The sequence below is a fragment of the Curcuma longa genome, unplaced genomic scaffold, assembly GCF_044706935.1.
Source record: "Curcuma longa cultivar G26 ecotype Majalengka, Jawa Barat unplaced genomic scaffold, ITB_CL_G26_1.1 utg2798_np1212_758248_RagTag, whole genome shotgun sequence".
NCBI classification, from domain to species: domain Eukaryota; kingdom Viridiplantae; phylum Streptophyta; class Magnoliopsida; order Zingiberales; family Zingiberaceae; genus Curcuma; species Curcuma longa.
The window spans coordinates 337,683-358,029 of NW_027435600.1; the positions used below are offsets into that span (position 1 = coordinate 337,683).

Below are 20,347 nucleotides of genomic sequence, written 5' to 3' on the forward strand. Positions count from 1 at the left end.
CTCCATCTCTCTCCCTGAACAAATTTACAGCATAAAATAAACGAAATCCCATGATGGGTAACACGTGAAGAAGAGCGGTTGTCTTCGTAGAAACTCGGAGGGGGAAAACCAAAAATTACTGACCAAGACTGAGTCATCTTCTTTTCCATGCTCGATCGTTCCATTGTCCGTTGCAGGGGGCTGTTCTTGACTGCATGGTGACATGTGTGATTCTCTCAGGTTACGAGGAAAGGTTCGAAAGCTAAACACTTCCAAGTAATCTGCATGGTGACATGTGTGATTCTCTCAAGCTACGAGGAAAAGTGCGAAAGCTAAAAACTTCCAAGTAATCCAAGTTTGGTGGGGTTTGGCAGCAGGTGGCTACTTGTCTCTGAGGGGGACTATTCAAGGTACGCCATGCCTTCTCGCACTAGCCACTTGAGCTCGATTCTCTCAGCCTCACTTTGATTGGATCAGTATGTTCCACAAAGAGCTAGCGAAGGGTAATAAAAGTTAGAAAGTTGATGGGTAAAACTTGCAGGCGGCAGCTTCGTTGATGGAGATTGCTCAGGGGCTATTAAGTGATCGCCATTTGGCAGCCTGCAGATATCTTTATGAAACATTCAATCTCTGTGCTGGAGTTTGGACCCCCAATCTTGTTTTTGTTGGAGAAGAGAAGAGAAGAAGAGCAGAGAAAGACGAGAAGAGTATTTATAATCTCATTTTCATAGGCATGCACGAAGAAATTTAGATGACAGGTCCATAGATCTACTATGCTCACAGTTGTGTATCTGTCTCAATTATTCACTTGTGTCACAATATTTTGGAAAACATTCAGAAAGCTATTCTGATTGACAGCCTTACATTCTCGTTTCATTTTTATGCCAAGTAACAAATAAATTTGGCAAAACACTAAAAGGTGTTCCTTTTATTACTATTAAATTATCAAAATTATTATATATTTATTTTTAATTAAAATTTAAATTTAAATATACAGATGAGCTACAGAAGGTTCACTCGTTCTTGCAATGTAACCAGACAATTTAAAAACAATCATATAATAATTTTATCCAAAATAATTATATGGTTCATTTCTAAATTTTCTAAATTTGAATGCAAAAATATTTGATCCCAAATGATTGGTCGTCGTATGCGCTTCCCAATTTACTCTGATGGTCGGTGGAAAACTTCCGTGGGACCGAACTGACCATCCCAGGGATTGAATCCACTGAGATTTATTTATTTTTAATACAAAAATAGATATACTTTAAAAAGGTCATTATAAAGGATTTTTAAATGATCATTTATAGTTTTGATCAAAACTATTATAGATATTAATGTGTCGAAAATCTATCTTTACATTGGATGCTAGAGTCATCAAAGGGTATCAAAATTATCTTTTGATGCTTAAGTTACAAAATACTCAACAACACAATAATATAATACGATTAGGGTTAGATGTTCATTCCTTCCGTCGACTTTAATATTTATAAAAAATCAACATACTAAATACTAGGGTTGTTGGGCTTTGGAGATCATGGGTTTTAGTATGGGTGGTTGGGCCCATACTAAAAACTTTCTTGGTCAGGGTGCTTTTCCCTAAAACTCAATCTTTTAGTGTAACTTAAGCATATAACTAAGATTCAAAATTCACACAACATATGCAAACGACAAATGACATTTAAACAATTAGTGATACTAGGATGCCATATCAAGAGCCACCTCATTTTCTAGATTTACTTAGTATGCAAAATTTTGGTATGTACCATACATTTAAGGATTAATTGGCTCGTAAGATCTGGATACTTTGTAAACAAAAATAATAATAACAACAACATAGGGTACTTCATATGCCCGTGGTATTCGAATCACTCATGATGTTGGACTATCTATTAGGACTCACCCGTGCTTTTCAAATTTATCCTGAAGGTAGTCATAGAGTCGGATCGATCATTTTCAAGATTAATCAGTTTGAAGAATTGAATACTTGGATTAATATAAATAAATAAATGCATTGGATATACTGATGTTGAATGAGATATCATGTTTAAGAAAATTAATACAAGAAAACATACGCCAAAAAAAAAACATATCAAGAATGAAGAATTGAAACCTAAGGATATATTACTATATGCAATTGTAGAAGCAAAAGAAAACCAAAACGGGATTATTTGTTCTCTATCTTCCAATACTCCAGTTCCAAACATAGAACACTATAAAACTCATATTGAGACTGTGAAACTCTGAGAGAACTTAATTGAAAGGATATATGCACACATACACACCTATATAAATAGATTGATAGATATTGATATATCTATATATAGGACTCACTAATCGGTTACCTGCTCCACTTGTTACGCCCCGGAAGACGGCTTTCCGAGAAATTTTGACAGCATCTTTCCTGTAACAATGGACTTTCCCTGAATACATACACATATATAAGGCCCACACGGCCAATCCATAACAAGCTATGGATTTATGCAAGTAAAATAGAAATAAATGTGATCCACACGGCACTCAACACATCCTACTATAGTATCACAACCACGCATGTATATCAAATCCGTCCAGGAATTCGATAAACAACTCGAAATGGAAATCAAAAATATCGGATCAGCGGAAAAATCAAGTACTGAAGGAAAAACACATCCAAAAGTCTAACATGTCCAAATACACGTAAACTGTAAAGTAAATAAACCAAAGCATGGTTCGGGACTAGCAGTGCAGCTCTCCAGACGGCATCAACCTGAAACAGATACAGGTAAACGGGGTGAGTTCCAAAAGAAACTCAGCGAGTATCTAGCAGATATGTGTATAAAATGCTATCAACAGTAATAACATGCTGTACAGTCTACCGGAAGGTAAATAAGGTAGAAAACTGAATAACAGTAGATCTGTACATACCAGAGTCCATTAAACAATAATAAGGTGAAAGAGAATCCCCAAACCAACACATAGGTATCCTGTGCATGCATGTCATCCAAGTGCATCAAACAAGTGCAGCAATCACAAACAAATGCAATAGTGCAGTATGCACATGGTGCAATGCATGTCCTGGTCACCCCTGACGCCAGTCGGATCAGTCACCCCTCTAGTGGTGAGGTCGCATGGGAGCCAAAACCCGTCTGAGTACTCATCCACAGTGGTGAAGTCGTCGAGTGGGTAGGGCTGTGACCTCTGTGCACTCTGCCGTCACTGCTCCTGCGTGACCGAGTGGACAGGATGCCCTCGAGGTGTACACCTATCCTGGTACCCAAATCATAAGTGGGCGAGCAAGCTCTCATCTCCTGGTCACAATGACAGAGGAGGGATCCATGTAATGCTACCACGCTATGAAACCACTATCCTGGGTGGCCTAGCGGAGCTCCTATCAGGGCAAGTATGCACCAACCTAAAGGTTCCACTAACCCATGAGCGGAGTGTGTGTATAAATCATATACGAGTGACGGGCTCAAACTGTGCTACCTATAATAGGAGCGACTCGACTAAGATAGGAGCAGGAGCCGATGATCACAAGACATGCAATTATACACACCCTTTGGTTGGTAGCCCGCATGTAACTGACGCCGGACTCAACAACAATGGAATCCCGCACGTCAGCATGCAATATATGCAAGTATGATGTATGACACTAGTCCATGCAGCATATATCCAACTACATATCCATAAGTATAGTTCATGCACCACCTATCCAACTACCAGTCCATGTCATAAGCTCCAATAACCATAATGAGGTAAAGTCTAATGTTTATCACAAACACCGATACAGAATAAACTAAAACAAGCTAAGACATGTGAACAGGTATCAGGTGGTATCAAACTCAATAAGTATCAGATAATCAAACATGGTATAGGTATCAGATGGATTTCAAAAGGAGTAAATAACTGATAACCACAATATGAGTAAGTATCCAATACTATCAAATAGCACTAATAACTGGTATAGAAAGCAGATCATGGTATCAAGAGAGATAGATATAAACAGGATCATGGGTTACTGATAGCATGCAATACACATATCAATAAAGACATATCTATAGAAGATAAGTCAAGGTACCCGCCTTCCGATTGGTTGCGCGTAATCGCAAAGGATCCGAATCTGATAACGTCCGCAACCATTCAAAATCCTGCAATAAGGATAACTAACATTTATTAACAATCTAAAATCTCAACCACATCTTAAAGTTAGTTTAATCCTATCCAAGTTAACTCTTAATCCTCTACCTCTAAATATCTATTACCTTCTACTAATCCACCAAATCTGACTCAATCAGATAAATACCAATTCCAGCCAATAGAGCCTCACCTCGTAAGACGATCTGATCAGTACCAAATCTGAATTTCCCCCACTGTCTGTGATATCAATCTAACCTGAAATCCAACACCCAAAAACTCAGTAACAGCTCCTAACCAATTAGGAATCCAAATTGCTACTTCCTTACCCACATGGGACAGCACAAAGTTGAGTAGATGCTCACTAGCAGAGAAAGCAACAAGCGAATGCCTTCTACTTGCACAGCCGAACCCTATAGCTCCTGCCGATTCCAAATCCAACTCCCACAAGCTGTGAATTCCATCCAAAAATCAGGAATCATCATTCCAGATCCAAAGGTAACAAGAACTCCAACGAAAACACCATGATTCAGCCCCTTACCGGTCTTCCTCTTCGATTAGCGCTGAACCAGCACTCCTGAAGCTCGCGGCGGTGTCCGGCTCCAAGCGGAGGAAAGGATGCAAGAAGGAAGGCACGGCACAGCAAAGGGACACACGCCGAGCAAAATCCAAGGTCTGAAAATCCGAAGACCTTAGATCTACGATCAAACCAAACATGAATCGGAAAATCCAACTTCGATTCTTACCGATTTCTCCTCTTCCGATTTGCTGCCCGCTCACGCTCGCGCTCGCCCCAAATCGCCGCCGACCGAGGTCCCTCCGGCGAGAACCAAGGTCCAATCCCTCTCACAGTTGATCGCCGGTCCCTCCTTCGGTTTCCAGCTCCGGCGTCGGCCTGTTCTCTCTCGATTCCGGCGGAGAAGCAGAGAAGGCGTTGCGATCGGGAAGAGGCGGAATACGCGAGGAGAGGTACTGTAGCTTTCTTATAGGGTGGGTTTAACTTAACGGGTAGGGTAGGATCCAATAAACCGTTACTCCTTTAAACCCAACTCAACTGATCTGGTCAAGCCAACTTAAATCAGTCGAACCCAAATCGAACTCAATCTGACCTGAATCGGTACTGTAGCAAACCAACTCAAGTTTGGTTCGCTTGGTTCAGAGGTCAAACGATCTCCGTTTTGGTCCAAACAAATTCCGTTTGGTTCGTCTTCGCGAGACGAATCTTTTCGTATCCATGGAAAAAAAATTTTCGATATCTTACACTACTGGCCGGGAATTGCAAGAGACAAACCATTAATGATGAATATGAAATAATTTAAGTAAAATTACTATTATATGTTATAACTTATAATACAACTTCTACTACACGAATTATAATCATAGACGCTGTTAAAATAAATAGATTTATAGAATAAAAATAAAATAAGGCAGTTTTTATTTAAAAATAAAATAAAATATTTTTTAAAGATCACGAAAATAAGCGTCGCACTTTTTTGACTTGAGTTTTTTTCCCGCGAGGGTTGCAGGTAAAAAATTCCAACGCTTGGGAATTTTGCCGCATAAATTTTCTGGCTCATTCATTTCCCGCCACGAGTCTGCACTGCTACACAGAAGGCCCGGAGAGAAGTCGGCGGCGGAGAACGGAGGGACATACAGTGATGGAGAAGAGGGGTTCGGGAGGCGGGACGAAGGCTGCCCCGACGGGTTGCTTCAAGTGCGGGAGTACGGGGCACTGGTCTCGGGATTGTCCTTCCTCTTCTTCAAACCCTAATGAGCCTAGCCCTAATCTCGTCGCTACTCAGCCTCTCGGTAAGGCCTCGGCGGCCGCCAAGCCCTCCATGAAGAAGGCTCCTAGAACGAGGCCCAAGCTCACCCCGCAGCTCTTGCTCTCGGAGGATGGCCTTGGTTATGTGCTTCGCCATTTCCCCCGCGCCTTCAAGTACCGCGGCCGCGGCCATGAAGTAAAACAAATATTATATTTGTTCTCTTTCTTCTTTAGTTTATTTTTTTCTTGAAATCATTGTTTGCTCTCCCTAGTTGAGAGCTTAGACGAATGATTACCTTACTTCCTTTTCCTTCTTTTCTATTTATTTTTGTGCTTCAACTAATGGACAAAATCTTTGATATTAGTGACATACTTAATTCACCTTCACCGTTGATATGCGATAAATTATTCTTCTCAAAGTTAGATAATGTGATTTGGTGAATTTTGAGTTATTTGAGATGCATTTTTGAATGATTCTCTTCTTTAGACTGGATTATAACTCAGTTAACGTAGATGTCAGCTTGAAGCAATTTGAATCTGATCCAAAAGTAAAATTTATGTGGGGATTTTTCATGAAAGAAAGGGTTCATTTTTTTTTTTTTGGGTGTGTGTGTGTGTGTGTGCTTAGACACAGGCGATTAAGCTACATTCTATTTTTTCCAGGTTGCTGATCTTGGTAACTTGATTGGTCTTTACGCACAGTGGCATTCTCAGTTAATCCCTTACTATTCCTTTGATCAGTTTGTTCGCAAGGTTGAGCAAGTTGGTGCCACTGCACGAGTTAGGGTAAGTTAATTATCCTGTATAAATTATAAGGTAAATTTTTTATAGTGTGTTGTACTTTTGTTTATCCTCTTTTGTGAAGCTGCATATATGTTCATGATGTACCACTGTTGTTTAAAATTGACAGCTAAGATAAAACAAAATCACTAGATTTTCCTATTTTAAGTTAGTTGGTGTAGGTGCTCTACAAAGCAAAGCCTACCAGAGCACCTTAAATCTGGTTAGGAAAGAGAATTCAGTCTGGTATGCTCTATAGGTGCTCACATAGATGTTTCATACTTTTTTCAATATAAACAAGTGATGTTGTAACGATGTGAAGATCATTACAATTTTGAACAACAGTTAATAGTTTTTACTTGCTCCCTTATTTGTTTCTCTTCTATTCCCTTCTACTACATTAGTCACCCCTTTTTCTTCTTTATTCTCTTTAACAAATGTTTGTTCTGTTAATAAAGACGCTGAGGATGCAATTTTCTGGCATTCTTTTATTGAAAATTTGAATTGCTTATTATTGCCCCTTTAGTCATGCTAACTCAAATATAAACTACTATCAAACTTGCATGCCGAAGTAAAATTTTAAACTATCCACAAGTTTGCTCTAGTAAACATAGATATGCTTGAATGGTCATCTTTCTCTTCAACTTTTTTTACTTTCATGTCAAAGGAACAAAACATTAAATGTGAAATATGATTATTAAAATAAATGCACTTGATTTGTTTGTGCTCTCACCTAGCACCTTTGGTAATCCAGGGCTTGGCACCTTAAAGTATGAAGACCTTTTAACAACACTTGATTTCCTTAACATGCCTTGTCTACTATGTGAACATCAGATACAGTTTTGTTTGTGTTTACTTCAATAACTTCTGTTGGAACTTCAAATCCTTATCGAGCTCAATGTTTCTTTACATGTTCAAAATATGGGATATTGATTATCTTCACCTTGCCCTTTTTCTTTTCGTTCTTAAATGGTTATTCACATTGACATAAGTTTATCATGACTAGTCTAAGACATCAATGCTTTGCATGAACTATTCAATCAATTTTTAACTTCATGTGATTTTAGTATACTTTATTCATACAAAATATGAAATATGCTAATATATCTGTTCTACAAGTAATGATGAGGCCGCTTGAAAAATTACTTTTTTTCCATTACAACTATGATTTCAATAGTTTTTCTGTTTAAACTCCTTGAAAAATTTGTGTACTTGTGAAATTTAAGTAATGAACAACAACTTAAAATGCTAGATATTGTCTTAGGTAGTAGTATTTGAAACTTCATTAATCTAGATTGAATTTTGGGATAATAACATGATTTTCTTAGGATAAAATGATGACAGATTTGGACTAACAAATAATATTAATCCGATGTGCCTTTGATGGCTACTAAGATTAAGGTTATGGAAAAAACATTTCATAGTGTTGGAAGTTCTAATATGAAGAGAAATTTGAGTCGTGTGTTGAACACAAAAGATTGTCAACATAAGGAAAACACTTTATGCTTAACAAACTTTATTAGAAAAGCTGGAAGAAAGTATAAGGTAGCTAAAATAAGGATGGAGATGTTGTCAACAAAGCTGTCATACTTCAGATAGAGAAGTTATGTATTAGAAGTTATAAAAGGTTCCTCAAATTTCTAAATTTTGTTTTTAAGTGTAACTTTAGATAACAGCTAATATATAAAAGAGTGAGATGAGATAAGTTCTTGTTAACAATAATGAGTTCTATGATATCATGATTTACACTAAACATGCAAAACCATTACATGATAGAAATTATAATGTTTTGTAGATTTAATCAAACAAGATATAAGCTTTTAAGAAAGTAAATAGAAATGTTGATTTTGATGGACGCTTGGGGGGTATAGGGCAGAATAATTTGGATAACTTGTTATATATATTATAATAATAAAAGAGAGTGTACAAATGGAGGTAAAAATGGTCATCACCCATTTATCAGATTAAGAAAGAAAACATAGAGAAATTTAAGTCATTGTTTCAATATTCAACTTTGATAATAGAAGGTGCATTGACTGTTTCAAAGCATCTATTTAATTTTACAAATGAAAGATCAATACTAGGTTATAGGAGTTCAATTGAAATTTTACTTAACCAAGATTTCAATTGATCTTAGTATTGCTATGGTTAAAGACATGACGTTACACAGCTCAATGGTAAGTGAAATCAATGTATAGATCTGAACTTGTTGTATTGGTCATGGAGTACCAATACCAAGGATGAATGCATGATGTTAAATATTTAATATTAATATTTAATTCACTTTGTTTGTCATTATAATTGGTGAGCAAATTCATCTGTAGATTTCTGAGTGTTTCTTTCTTTCTTTTTAAATTTCTTATATTTGAAAGATAGAGTTGCCACCTAATGAAGTAGCTTGCTATTATTTGCAATGAAAATTTGTATTGGTCATGAAAAAATAAGGATACATACTTGAAGGCAGTTTTCTACCTAGTTGTTCCATATACTATTACTCTACAAATTCTTTCAGGTAAATGCATATTAATATTTTCTGATTTCTTTATTTTCAAGAGATGCATATCAGAATTGAAGGATAGGGTTGCCAATGGTGGGGACCCCTCAAAGCTTCATGAATCCCCTATTGAAGAAGTTGCCCCTGAAATTGAACTAGGTATAACATAATTGTGATAATTGCATGAAGTTGAAGGTATATTTTAGTCGTACGTACTGTATTAAGCTAAAATCTCTAATTTATACTTCAATTGTTTTACCATGGACTGGGTTTATCCAAAATCACACCTCACTTAAGTGATAAAATATCAACTATTTCCAAAGGCTTTATGTTTTGCCACTGTAGATGATCCAACTGCTGGAGAACCAGTTGCAGATGCAGTAGATCCATTATTTGACTCCATTGAAGCAGACCACATACAGGAGGATGAGATTTTCAATGAGATTTATCACAAAGCTACTGAAGTAAGTCATTATATTTTCTTTTCCTGCAGTAAGTCATTGTATTTATTGCAATGAAAAGGTGCTGTAGCATGATTTAAGTTAACCTCTTGATACAATATCTGCATCACTGACTTTTATCTTATAGTTCTTAACCCATCGTCAAACAGATAACAACAAACAAATCCAGTGATTAGAAGCATGCAGGCCAGCATCCTGTGAGGAGTGCATGAGTAGCTGTGAGTTGCAACATTTAGGGGCAACTTGAATAAGTAATAATTGAGTTGTTCTAATCTTGTAATTTTAAAAGTTTTCATCAATCGAGTAGTGTTCAGTTTGAATAAATAAGTCAAATTATGATCTGGTGTGTAGCAGCACCCTACGTTTCTATTTCTATAAAAGAAGTCAAATTAAGCAAATGCTTTTGTACACTTCATCATGTCTGCTCTAAAATCAGGTCCCCATTCACCTAACCACTTGTTCTGCTAGTTGTGAATTATTTGTATCTAGTAATGATATGTTTAATATTGTCCAGGTTAGCTGAATGTGCTGGAGAGTAGATCTATCTCCTGAGCAATTAGTACACATTTTGGAAGTATGAATACAAAAAAGTTTCTGAGAATTGGCTTACTTTCATGATATGTTAAATTCGGATTGGAGTATGGAGTAGGTCTTCTAGTCATATGTCAGCACCAATAAGATTTGATTTTTAGGACTGCCACATAATTAGTACATTGTTATGGATTCTGATTTGGTTGTTTTTTAAAATATTTACACGTTTTAGGAAGATATCAGTTCTGTCTGAGTCCCATTGTCAAAGTTTCTAGTCTCTAACAAGGTTGGAAATAGATTAAGAGTTTGGAGTATCACCTACTGTCATAAGAAGCGAGATCAGTTTAGTAATCTACTACCTATGTGTTAATCTGTTTTTAAAAAAGTACACCTTAATGCAGGAACCTCATCATCCTTCAGCAATCCTGGTTGCTACTCGGACAAATGAATCAGCACCACAAGAACAAGTGCCAGACGGTGGTGCCTCTGTGCCTAGCAAAGTTCAGATTTCAGAAGAACAAAGGGCGCGGATGGAAGCCAACCGCCTGAAAGCACTAGAAAGGGCTGCAGCTCGTGCTCGTTCACAGTCACATGCATCTTGAATGCTTCTAGTAGAGTGTATTCGAAGCTCTCCACAGCATTAGCTTTGAATGTCCATTGCAATCTAGTTTGTGTTGTTTGCTAAGCATCTCCACCTTGTGATCATGCCAACCATTTCTTTCTTTATCTTCAGATGGCCAGAGAGTGAGGAAGTGTTCAATTGCTGCGGTTGGGTTTGCACTTTGCATATCCTGTCAAGTATAGCAGTAGCCCTAAAGTTGACTTGGGTATGTTTAAATAGTTTTGTTTTGACAAGATTGTTGTTATTGGCTGTTTGTAGGCTTTCCAAATGTGAACCAAGAAAATTTCTGTGATTTCTTGAGATCTGATACTCATGGTATCTACCTTGCTCTGAGTTCTGTTGAGTCTCTTGAGTTGTTTTTTGGAGCTCAATCTTGCTAGCCATGTGTTGCATACCTCATTCCCTTTGAACAGCAAAGACTGCCATTCCTCACCTGCTTGAAGTATTGTTTCTATGAATCCATATATTCCATAGCCAATTTTGGCATCGGGTTAAGATGATTCTTCTATTTCTATTACTTAGTTACTCCTAAAAAAAGATTGGTTGACACAATCTTCCATCTGTAAGCCAAAAGTATTTGCCAGGCAATACCAACTTGTTTGTCATATTGTTTTATAATTTAGATATTTAGTTCTTTCAAACTGATGAAGTCCTAGAGGTGATCAGCTTAGTCCTTCAGAAAATTTTTACCAACTATTAGGGTAGATTCAGAAGTGCACATAGCTCTTCATCTGCTAATGTTTTAGGTTTTTTATTCCAGAGGAAAATGTTTTGTAATGTGACGTAGTTGAAATCTGAACATGCACGTGGCTCTTCACCTGCTAATGTTTTAGATTTTTTATCCTATTAGAATAGAAAATATCTTGGAATACGTTGTAGTTGGAAATTAAATCAAATATCTTACCACTGCAGTATTGCTGGGGGCTGTCTTTATCAACTTTTGAATAGATGGAACATGGATTCATCTCATGAATTGCAGAAGATACAGAGGATCAATCATTGGTGTTCCTACTCTGACGAGCCATGCCTTAGAGTTCAGTCTATTATTTAGCAACCAGATAAAGGACTGACCACTGAGTGGCCATCTGAGAGTTTTTAGAACAATTATTAGTTGAGTAGAATAAAGATCTTATCCTCTTTGGAGCAAAGGATGAGCATGTTCTAGGAAATATATGTTCTAGGAAGTGTGCTAAACTTAAGCATTATAAACATTTTTATCATCTTTGGAGCCACAGATGAGCATGCTCTAGGAAGTATAAGTTCTAGGAAGTATGTTAAACTTGTGCATTCTGCCTTGATATTTCAAGTTCACTGATATGTCTGGCATTCAACCCAAGTCCAATATCATGTAATTGATAGATGAGATGACTGATATCAGACCTGCCACAAGCTTTTAACAGATTTGGAACTTCAATCTAATGTGCCTGGGCACATAGACCATCCATCTATTCAGTCAAAACCAAGGGTTCTGACCATCTTGAATTGTTAGTTGATAAGATCTTTAACCCAGAAAATCGTAGATAGGATCATCGCCTATTGTTCATCTTCACCATGTTGTAACGAATGTCTAAACATTGCAACCTCTGAAATTTCATGCCAAGCAAGATTATGACATCTAAGAACAACCTATATATTTAGTCTACCAAAGCACCATTAGATTAATTAATGGATAACTTTTATATATATAACAATCAATCAATTTGATGATCATTATCCATGAGTGTGGTCTACTAACAATGAACAATAATTTGTTGGCAATCAATTTTTTTAGGGTGCTAATATACTTTTTTATTATCATTATAGTGTATTATGTTCAAATCAAATATTTTGGGCATCCTTTCAAGGACAAAAGCTTTATTCCAACTTATCCATCCATCTAATAATTATTAGTTGATCGATCTATGTACTTAACCTTATCAACTAATTTATCAAACATAAACTACTCAAATATGGTAGTAGTCAAGGATCAAAGCCCGTGATGGACTAACATGTTATGTATCTGAAAGTTCAAATTGGATTAATAAGTGCAAACTTGAGCTATTGTCTAATTGTATTGTGTCAAAACCATAGTAAGCCAGTACTATTTCTGTAAGGATGCCATAGTCTAACATGGCATCACGAGTCATTGTAAAATCTAGGTACTTTCATAGACAAGGAATCTAATGGTGTCATATATATGCAGACTGATTGGTGTGGACAGTGCTCCAGAGGTAGAGGTAAGAATGCAAAAATTATGAGTTGAGTTGGTTACGACGGAATAAAGTTGTTGAAGTGGATAAGGGTTAATCTTGATAAAGTCAAGGTAATGCCCTCCTCTGTCGTGGCTAACTGCAGCTTCTTGATTTACCTCTTCACAAATGGTCATGGAACCGACCGTGTGTGGCCGTTGGGGTGACGGATTTCACTTTTTCTTGCTGAAGAATGCAAAAATTACTAATAAAATTTGAGTTTAAACTCTTATAATATTCATGAACAAAATTATATAAATATATGATATATAATATTAATTATCTAACTACAAATATGATAAATAGAAATTTTGAAACTTAATTGATGAATAGTTAGATTGCACATTAATTTCCTTCTATGATTCATGCTCTCTATGTGTTGATTAGGAAGGTTTATAGAGTCAATTTTTTCTCTCTAGAAATTAGTGCAATTATCTAAAACCATCATTTAATTATTTATTTAAAATTTTAATAATTTATATATATGATTCATTACAATAGACTAGAATATACGCTCCAGAATTCAAACTAAATTACTGTAAATTTGTCATTCCTATATATCTAATGTAAAGACTGTTTGAATCTTCGAATGAATGATCAAAATTGTAAACTTATAAGATCTGAAAATTAACTATACACCATAAAAATTAAATCTTTTGGTAGCATTGTCGAGAGAGAATCAATCAACAGTAGTCTCTCTCTCTCACACACAAACACACACAACTACAAGTTGTCAAGCTTCGCGCCGTCCAATGCCGCTCTCTCACATGTAAACAGGCATACCACAGTGTGGAGAGGAAAGGGCCAAATTCCATGAAGACAAAGCACAAGAAACATCCCTTGTCTTGGAATCCCTGCCACCTCTCTTCCCTTTAGGTGGAAAGCCATCTGCCTGGTCTTTTCTGAAACCCTAAACGTGCATGCGTTTCCTTTCAGGCGAGCAGAAGAAGGGACACATGGGCCAGTACTGTGAGTTTGCATTATTGAGATATATATAATTCATCAGCTTGCTAGCTAGCTTTAATATTATATTCATAATCTTCTCGATCTCTTTGATTTCCAATGGTATATATCAAGCATATATTTAATTCTTGGAGATTTCAATAATTAAGAACGTCAAATTGTAGTGAAAGATAGGAAAGCAATGAGCCAGTCGGTAGCATCTCAATTGTGGATGTGCCAAGGAATGATCAACGTTTTTAAGGTGGTAAGTGATCAGTGAAAGAAAAGCTGCTGCACTTTCCCATCGTTTCATGGCTTACTTTATATCTGCAATCTATATACCACTTGATGCATTCTTTGAGAATGTGCCTGATCATATGTACATGTCCCCCAAACTTTTTATTTTAGGACTTTGAAAGTAAAAGAGACGAAACTATATATAATTAATGTATTTTCTTGAGTGTCATAGTCGTCGAAAAAGCCTAAAATATTGAAAAGAGTCTTTACCTTCACTTGTGTGAATGGTCAACACCCTAAAGTGAAAACATATATAAGGGTTCTAATTAAAGCCCTTTATCGACACGCATTAAGAACAAAACCTTGATAAAATATAAGATCCACAGTAATCCTACTAAGGCGGCGCTAGTGGACCAAATTAACTTTCCCCTAAATTATGAGCGTGTTGCTCGAAATCTTAAAGTTTGGTTCATAATTTTTACTATCATTACTTTATGATTCACATTACTAAATCTTTAATTTGTTATTGTCATTATTGATCGATGCACTTTTATTGTTTCTATTTATGTTCAAAATATGGCATGTTCATTTTCTTCTGCATAAGGTGGAATTCACCACCCCCAACGATCCCACACGGTTGATCCCACAACCATTTATAAAGAGGTAAATTGAAAAGTTACAATTGACCATGACGAAAGAAGGTCAAAATATGTCATGCTCCATTCATTATTAATGCTCCATAATTCATGATTTATCCATCAGATAAATCTGATAATGTGAGCAGTTCGATGATCCAATAGTCCAGTTGTCTCAGTAATTCATATTCAATAACAAATTTTTTATTGGTCCTAAGATTTAATTGTCTTATGTAGAGCTGCCCTATTAAATAATTAAGCAGATTTGATTGAAATTTTATCAACATATTTTAAAGTGGATGTAGATGAGCCGACCTGTCTAAGTCCGTGACTTACATGGATCGGCCCGTGACGGATTTGAGTTGTCTGCAGATTGAAAATTTTATTTTTTTTCAAAATTTAAAATTAAAATAAAAAATTTAATGGATTAATGAGTTTGACTTTTCTAAATTGTAATTCAAATTTAAAAATTTAATTTAATCTATTTAAATTATAATCCATCATGTTTAATCTGATGAAATCTGTTAGGTTTTAACTGCATTTCATCGAGGGGTTAAATAAAAAATTATTGCGTGGTCTTGAATGCAAATATAAGTACAAATACAAGCTACAAGCCTCTCCCTGTCTGGGCCCCACCAAGGTGACATAGGCTCTTCTCCCTCATCATCTCATCAACCACATTCTCCTCCTCCTCCCTCCCATCGCCCCTTACTTACTTGTCATCCTCCTCTCATCTGACTAACCTTTTTGTGGTGCAAATTAAAGGGCAAAGGAAAGATGGCTAAAAGAGAGGTTTGGAGGAGGAGAAATCCATGAGAAAGACTACCTTCTCTCTCCCCCTCTTTCTCGTTTTCTCCCTCTTCATACTACTCGTCACTCGAGTGCAACAGTTAGTTTAATTTGGATCCTTGCCTCCTCTTTAATTTGTTGTGTAGCACAAGCAGAATTTGGAGGCTTTTCGGTGGCTGTCTTCCTCTTGTTCGTATAGTTCCTGTACTTAGATTTGGGGATCTTCCCTCGTCTTTATCCTCTTGTTGATTAAATAGATTCAGAACGAGATCGAACAAACTGTTATTCCGCCCGGAGAAGCAACCAAAAGACAGGTAGCTGGAATTAAGAGAAAATTAGTTTCGTGTTGCTTTCCTGCATGCTTCCATCCAAACCCATGGCAGCAGCTTCTTCGTCGGTTCCTTGCTTTGGAATTAGAGACAAAGACGAGCACGAGCTCAGCCAGCAACAGTCGTCGGCCGCCGCTGTCGCTTCTGCACCAGCTGCTCCTAAGAAGAAGCGAAATCAGGCTGGAAATCCGAGTAACTCATCTGTCTTCTTTATTTTGTTTCGAGTATTTACAGTGTTTTTTTATGGTGATGGACGGCGGCGGTCGAATGATCAGATCCGGACGCGGAGGTGATCGCGCTGTCGCCGAATACGCTGCTGGCGACGAACCGGTTCATCTGCGAGGTGTGCAGCAAGGGGTTCCAGAGGGAGCAGAATCTGCAGCTGCACCGGCGGGGGCACAACCTGCCGTGGAAGCTGAAGCAGAGGAACCCGAAGGAAGCGCGGCGGCGGGTCTACCTCTGCCCCGAGCCCTCCTGCGCCCACCACGACCCCTCCCGTGCCCTCGGCGACCTCACCGGCGTCAAGAAGCACTACTGCCGCAAGCACGGCGAGAAGAAGTGGAAGTGCGACAAGTGCTCCAAGAAGTACGCCGTCCAGTCCGACTGGAAGGCCCACTCCAAGACCTGCGGCACTCGCGAGTATCGCTGCGACTGCGGCACTCCCTTTTCCAGGTCCCCCTCGCCTATTTCCGTGTCCATTCCTTCACCTGCACTAACTCACATGCAAAAAGGTGAGCTTCGATTAGGGTTCCGTGATCTAGGGATAGGGTTAGGGGGTTTGATGTAGCCGGAAGGGGAAATCAAGAAACCAACTCTTGCTGCTTTTCTCTCCTCCTGATCATTTCTTCTTCTTCTCTCTCTCTCCTCGGTTCACGTGGTCAAGGGCATTTTGTTGGGTTGTGGTTTGGAGAGATGCGGGTAGCAGCACTGCCGTCTCTGACCTCTGTCGACGAGTAAAACTTGGATTTGACCGAACGCTATCCTTGTCCGCCGATCAATCAGAATCGAGATGACATGATTTGGTACAGCTCGATCGGTAAACCCGTGGAGCTTGATTCCGGCCGGTTGATTAATGCTTTCATGGATTTGGTACAGCGTCGCGGCGTGCGTCGAATAGTTCATGAGCTGGATTTGCCGTTTGACTTTAGATAGATTTATTCCTCTTTCGTTTCAGTGGATTTGAATTGTTTTCCTCTTTCGTGTTTCATGAAATCGAAGAGTGTTCATTAAATGCAGGCGCGACAGCTTCATCACGCACAGAGCCTTCTGCGACGCGCTGGCTCAAGAGACGGCGAGGCTCCCCCACGGCATTTCCGCCATCGGAGCCGCCGGCGGCGGAGGAAGCGGCGGACACTTGTATGGCGACGATGCCGGCGGCGGCGGGATCAATTTGGACCTTGTTCCTCCCCCGAATCCACAGTTCGGCCACTTGATCACTGCGACCTCTTCCTTGTTCCGGCCGACGCAATCCTACCACGCCGGCGCCGGATTCGGCCACGACTTAAATAGCTTGATCCAAGACACGCAGAGCAACATAAATTCCTGGCCGGGAAGTCTTTACAACCTCAGTTTCTTCTCCAACAACGCAGCCACCGGTGGTGCCGGCGGCGCCCCTCACTTACTCATCCCTTCAGATCAATTCAACAATTCAAGATCCGCCGGCAGTCTTTTCCCCAGCATCGGCATGAGCAACGACGACGCCTCTCCTTTACTCGCTGCCGGCCCCACCGAGCCCGCTGCTGCAGCTCCGGCGGCGCAGATGTCCGCCACCGCGTTGCTTCAGAAGGCCGCGCAGATGGGCGCCGCGACGCAGAACAGACGCGGCTCCTTGCTGGCCGGCGCCGCCTACAACTCAGACATCTCGAGAGCGCAACCGATGGACACCGACAGGACCTTTCAAACCCTAATAGATTCCCTAAGCGGCGGTGGCGTATACGGCAACAACAACGCTAACGTGGTAGACGACGCCGCCAAGTTGCACCACGCCGCCGCCGTCACGGGCACGCCGCCGGCCGACAACAGGCTGACGAGGGACTTCCTTGGCGTCGCCAATTTAAACGTGTTGGAGTCGGAGATGAAGTCGGCTTTTTCCAGGAGGAGCAACCCGTGAGAATATAATATATGTAATCTCATTATAATTAGAATCATTAATAATAATTAGTACTTAATTGCATGATCGTATTCGTAGCAGTAGTGTGATATGTGGAAGATTAGTGTTAATTAAAATGATTAAAAGTTGATTTGAATTAAAATCATCATAATTACGATGCATGAGACTGCTCCGCTACGCTACGTTTTGTTGTTTGCATGGTGACGGCTGGTGGCACAGAGGGGAGGTTCACGTGCATGGGAGCGTGACCACTGACGAGTCCATGCAACACTGCAAACTGTACTCCTCCTGAGTACAATTTTAATCTTCACTGGAAGAATGCTAATTACTTCTCTTCCTCGATCTCTCGCTTCATCATAATCGTCTGAGAAGTGTCTTCGGTGCAATTAAGAAAATTAATTTGATTAGTTAAATAAAATTGATTCTGTGTCAGTGAGCAATTTGATACATGAATCTTTTGTATCATACTTTGGGATCTAAATAAAACATATATACTCAAATCTTTTTTCCAAAAAATACTTATTTGGAAATCTTTTATTATTATTTCCAATACAATGCATGTGTGTTTTTTAATTTTTTTATTATAGTATATATCTTTATTTAGTTGTAGTAAATTGATTCATTTGATAAAAAAAATCACTAAAATGTAAAATATATTTTGGTTTATGTTATAATTATAACATATGTGTTTTTAATTATTTAGTTATAGAAGATGTCTCTATTTTGATAAAAAAATTTGGATCAAAATTTAAATTTTAAATAGAATGAATATTTTAAAAATAGATTTCTGAATATACATAAAATAAAATAAAATGTACGTGCTCTCTATTTACATTTCAAAACTGATCACGTTGACCGACCAACTACGTTGACCATTGGCCCCACCTGGGACGATTCTGCTTGTCCTGCGTACGTCTTCTTGTCGTCGGAATCTCGGGCGGCGCGGCGCGGCCATGACTCGCCGGCAAACTGTACACCCGATGCGATGGAATTTTACTCGAAGAGGATGCTAACTTTTACCCTCTCGATCGCTTGCAACAAAAAATTGAATACGACTTGTGATATTTGCGAAAATCGGTGGTTCACATGGAGAACAGTGAGCAGCTAGCAGAAGTCTGCCTGCAGGGCCCCCAGAATATATTCCTTCTTCACATATTGTCAAATTAGGGTTTCTTGTGTGTGTGTAGCAGTGGACATGTATATATATTTATATATTCCTTCAATTTCTAAACTGAAACTGATCAATTATTGAACTATGGATGAAAGTATAGCGAGTTCAATAATATATTTGGTCGTCGTCTTCTTCATCGATCATTGAAAAAGATGAAGCATTATTGATCCACTGGAGTGGAAGATCAGTACGTACGTGTGAGGTAAGTGATATATCACCATGCATTTTCATGGAGAATCCGATGCGAGGGTGTGCATTCTAGATAGCTCCTGAAAGTAGTGTACCATATTGTGAGGATCGGACGATCGAGTTAGGAAACTAAGTTTATATGTGTAGTCAATCTACACATACATCAATAATAATTTTATCATTTTACTCTGGATGAAATCAAGAATTTTGAATAGCATGATACTTAATTATGAGACATTAACAAAGAAGATAATTTAAAAATCATCTTGTGCACCAACTCGTGGACATTTTATTTTCATGCAAAATAATGTATAAATTAGATCGTGCCAAGAATTTTTAAATAAAAATAGGTATCTAAGTCCTTTGTAATCCAAGATCATAATCAATAACGAGTCTATCAAATTTCAATTTGACATCAACTATGAGCTTTGACTACCCAAGCAAATTCACAAATCTTCTCACATCATGATTCATCAACAAGAGAATAATATTTGAGTTCCTTTCAACCTAAGATAATCAATTTGTGGTCATCCGCAACTCAAGCATGCACAAACTTAAGGTGCCCCTGCGAGTAGAGCTGAGTTGATACTTAAGTGGTAGATTATCACAAGCAGAGAGCAAAAGTCGAATCCTCAAGGAAATAATCTTTTGAGAAATAAAATTTCTTCCACTTGAAAAGGCCTCATTCAGTCACTATAATTTATCTCCCTTTAAATTGGTGTGGCAACTGATATTGAGAGGCTAGCTTGAGATGAATGTTATCATCTTTCGCCACAAACTAAAGGTTTTTATAGTTGTAGATTGATTTGCTTGCATGGTAAAAAATGCAAGATGACTCGCAAATAAAGTTAAAGCATCTGACAACTTAATTTTGCAAGAGCTTGCTAAATTTTTACCTTGCAAATTGATTCACAGAGCTGCTTTGTAGGACATTTTATGTCAATGCGACTCCACCTCTTAAATGCCATA

At 38.3% G+C, this 20,347-nt stretch overlaps 2 protein-coding genes and 1 long non-coding RNA gene across 4 annotated transcripts; 2 read left to right on the forward strand and 1 right to left on the reverse strand.

The window, feature by feature from the left end:
* Positions 1 to 2,535: 2,535 nt before the first annotated feature.
* Positions 2,536 to 5,058, reverse strand: LOC141820221 (uncharacterized). 2 transcript variants are annotated; one of them, XR_012601118.1, is made up of 6 exons: positions 4,842 to 5,058; positions 4,637 to 4,770; positions 4,425 to 4,546; positions 4,289 to 4,353; positions 4,044 to 4,109; positions 2,536 to 2,728 (listed from the first exon to the last, which is right to left on the reverse strand). It is a non-coding gene; the product is annotated as an uncharacterized LOC141820221 (long non-coding RNA). The 2 variants fall into 2 exon arrangements; XR_012601119.1 differs by having other exon boundaries at positions 4,040 to 4,109.
* Positions 5,059 to 5,701: 643 nt separating this feature from the next.
* LOC141820235 (uncharacterized) lies at positions 5,702 to 11,021 on the forward strand. The gene is made up of 5 exons (XM_074707520.1): positions 5,702 to 6,056; positions 6,524 to 6,646; positions 9,194 to 9,293; positions 9,480 to 9,598; positions 10,528 to 11,021. The coding sequence occupies exons 1-5, from the start codon at positions 5,754 to 5,756 to the stop codon at positions 10,726 to 10,728; spliced, it is 846 nt and encodes a 281-aa protein (XP_074563621.1). The 5' UTR covers positions 5,702 to 5,753; the 3' UTR covers positions 10,729 to 11,021.
* A 4,469-nt stretch (positions 11,022 to 15,490) lies between these two features.
* LOC141820191 (protein indeterminate-domain 4, chloroplastic-like) lies at positions 15,491 to 18,112 on the forward strand. Its single transcript, XM_074707469.1, has 3 exons — positions 15,491 to 16,100; positions 16,184 to 16,580; positions 17,145 to 18,112. Exons 1-3 carry the CDS (start codon positions 15,938 to 15,940, stop codon positions 18,016 to 18,018), a joined length of 1,434 nt encoding a protein of 477 aa, XP_074563570.1. The 5' UTR covers positions 15,491 to 15,937; the 3' UTR covers positions 18,019 to 18,112.
* Positions 18,113 to 20,347: the final 2,235 nt, after the last annotated feature.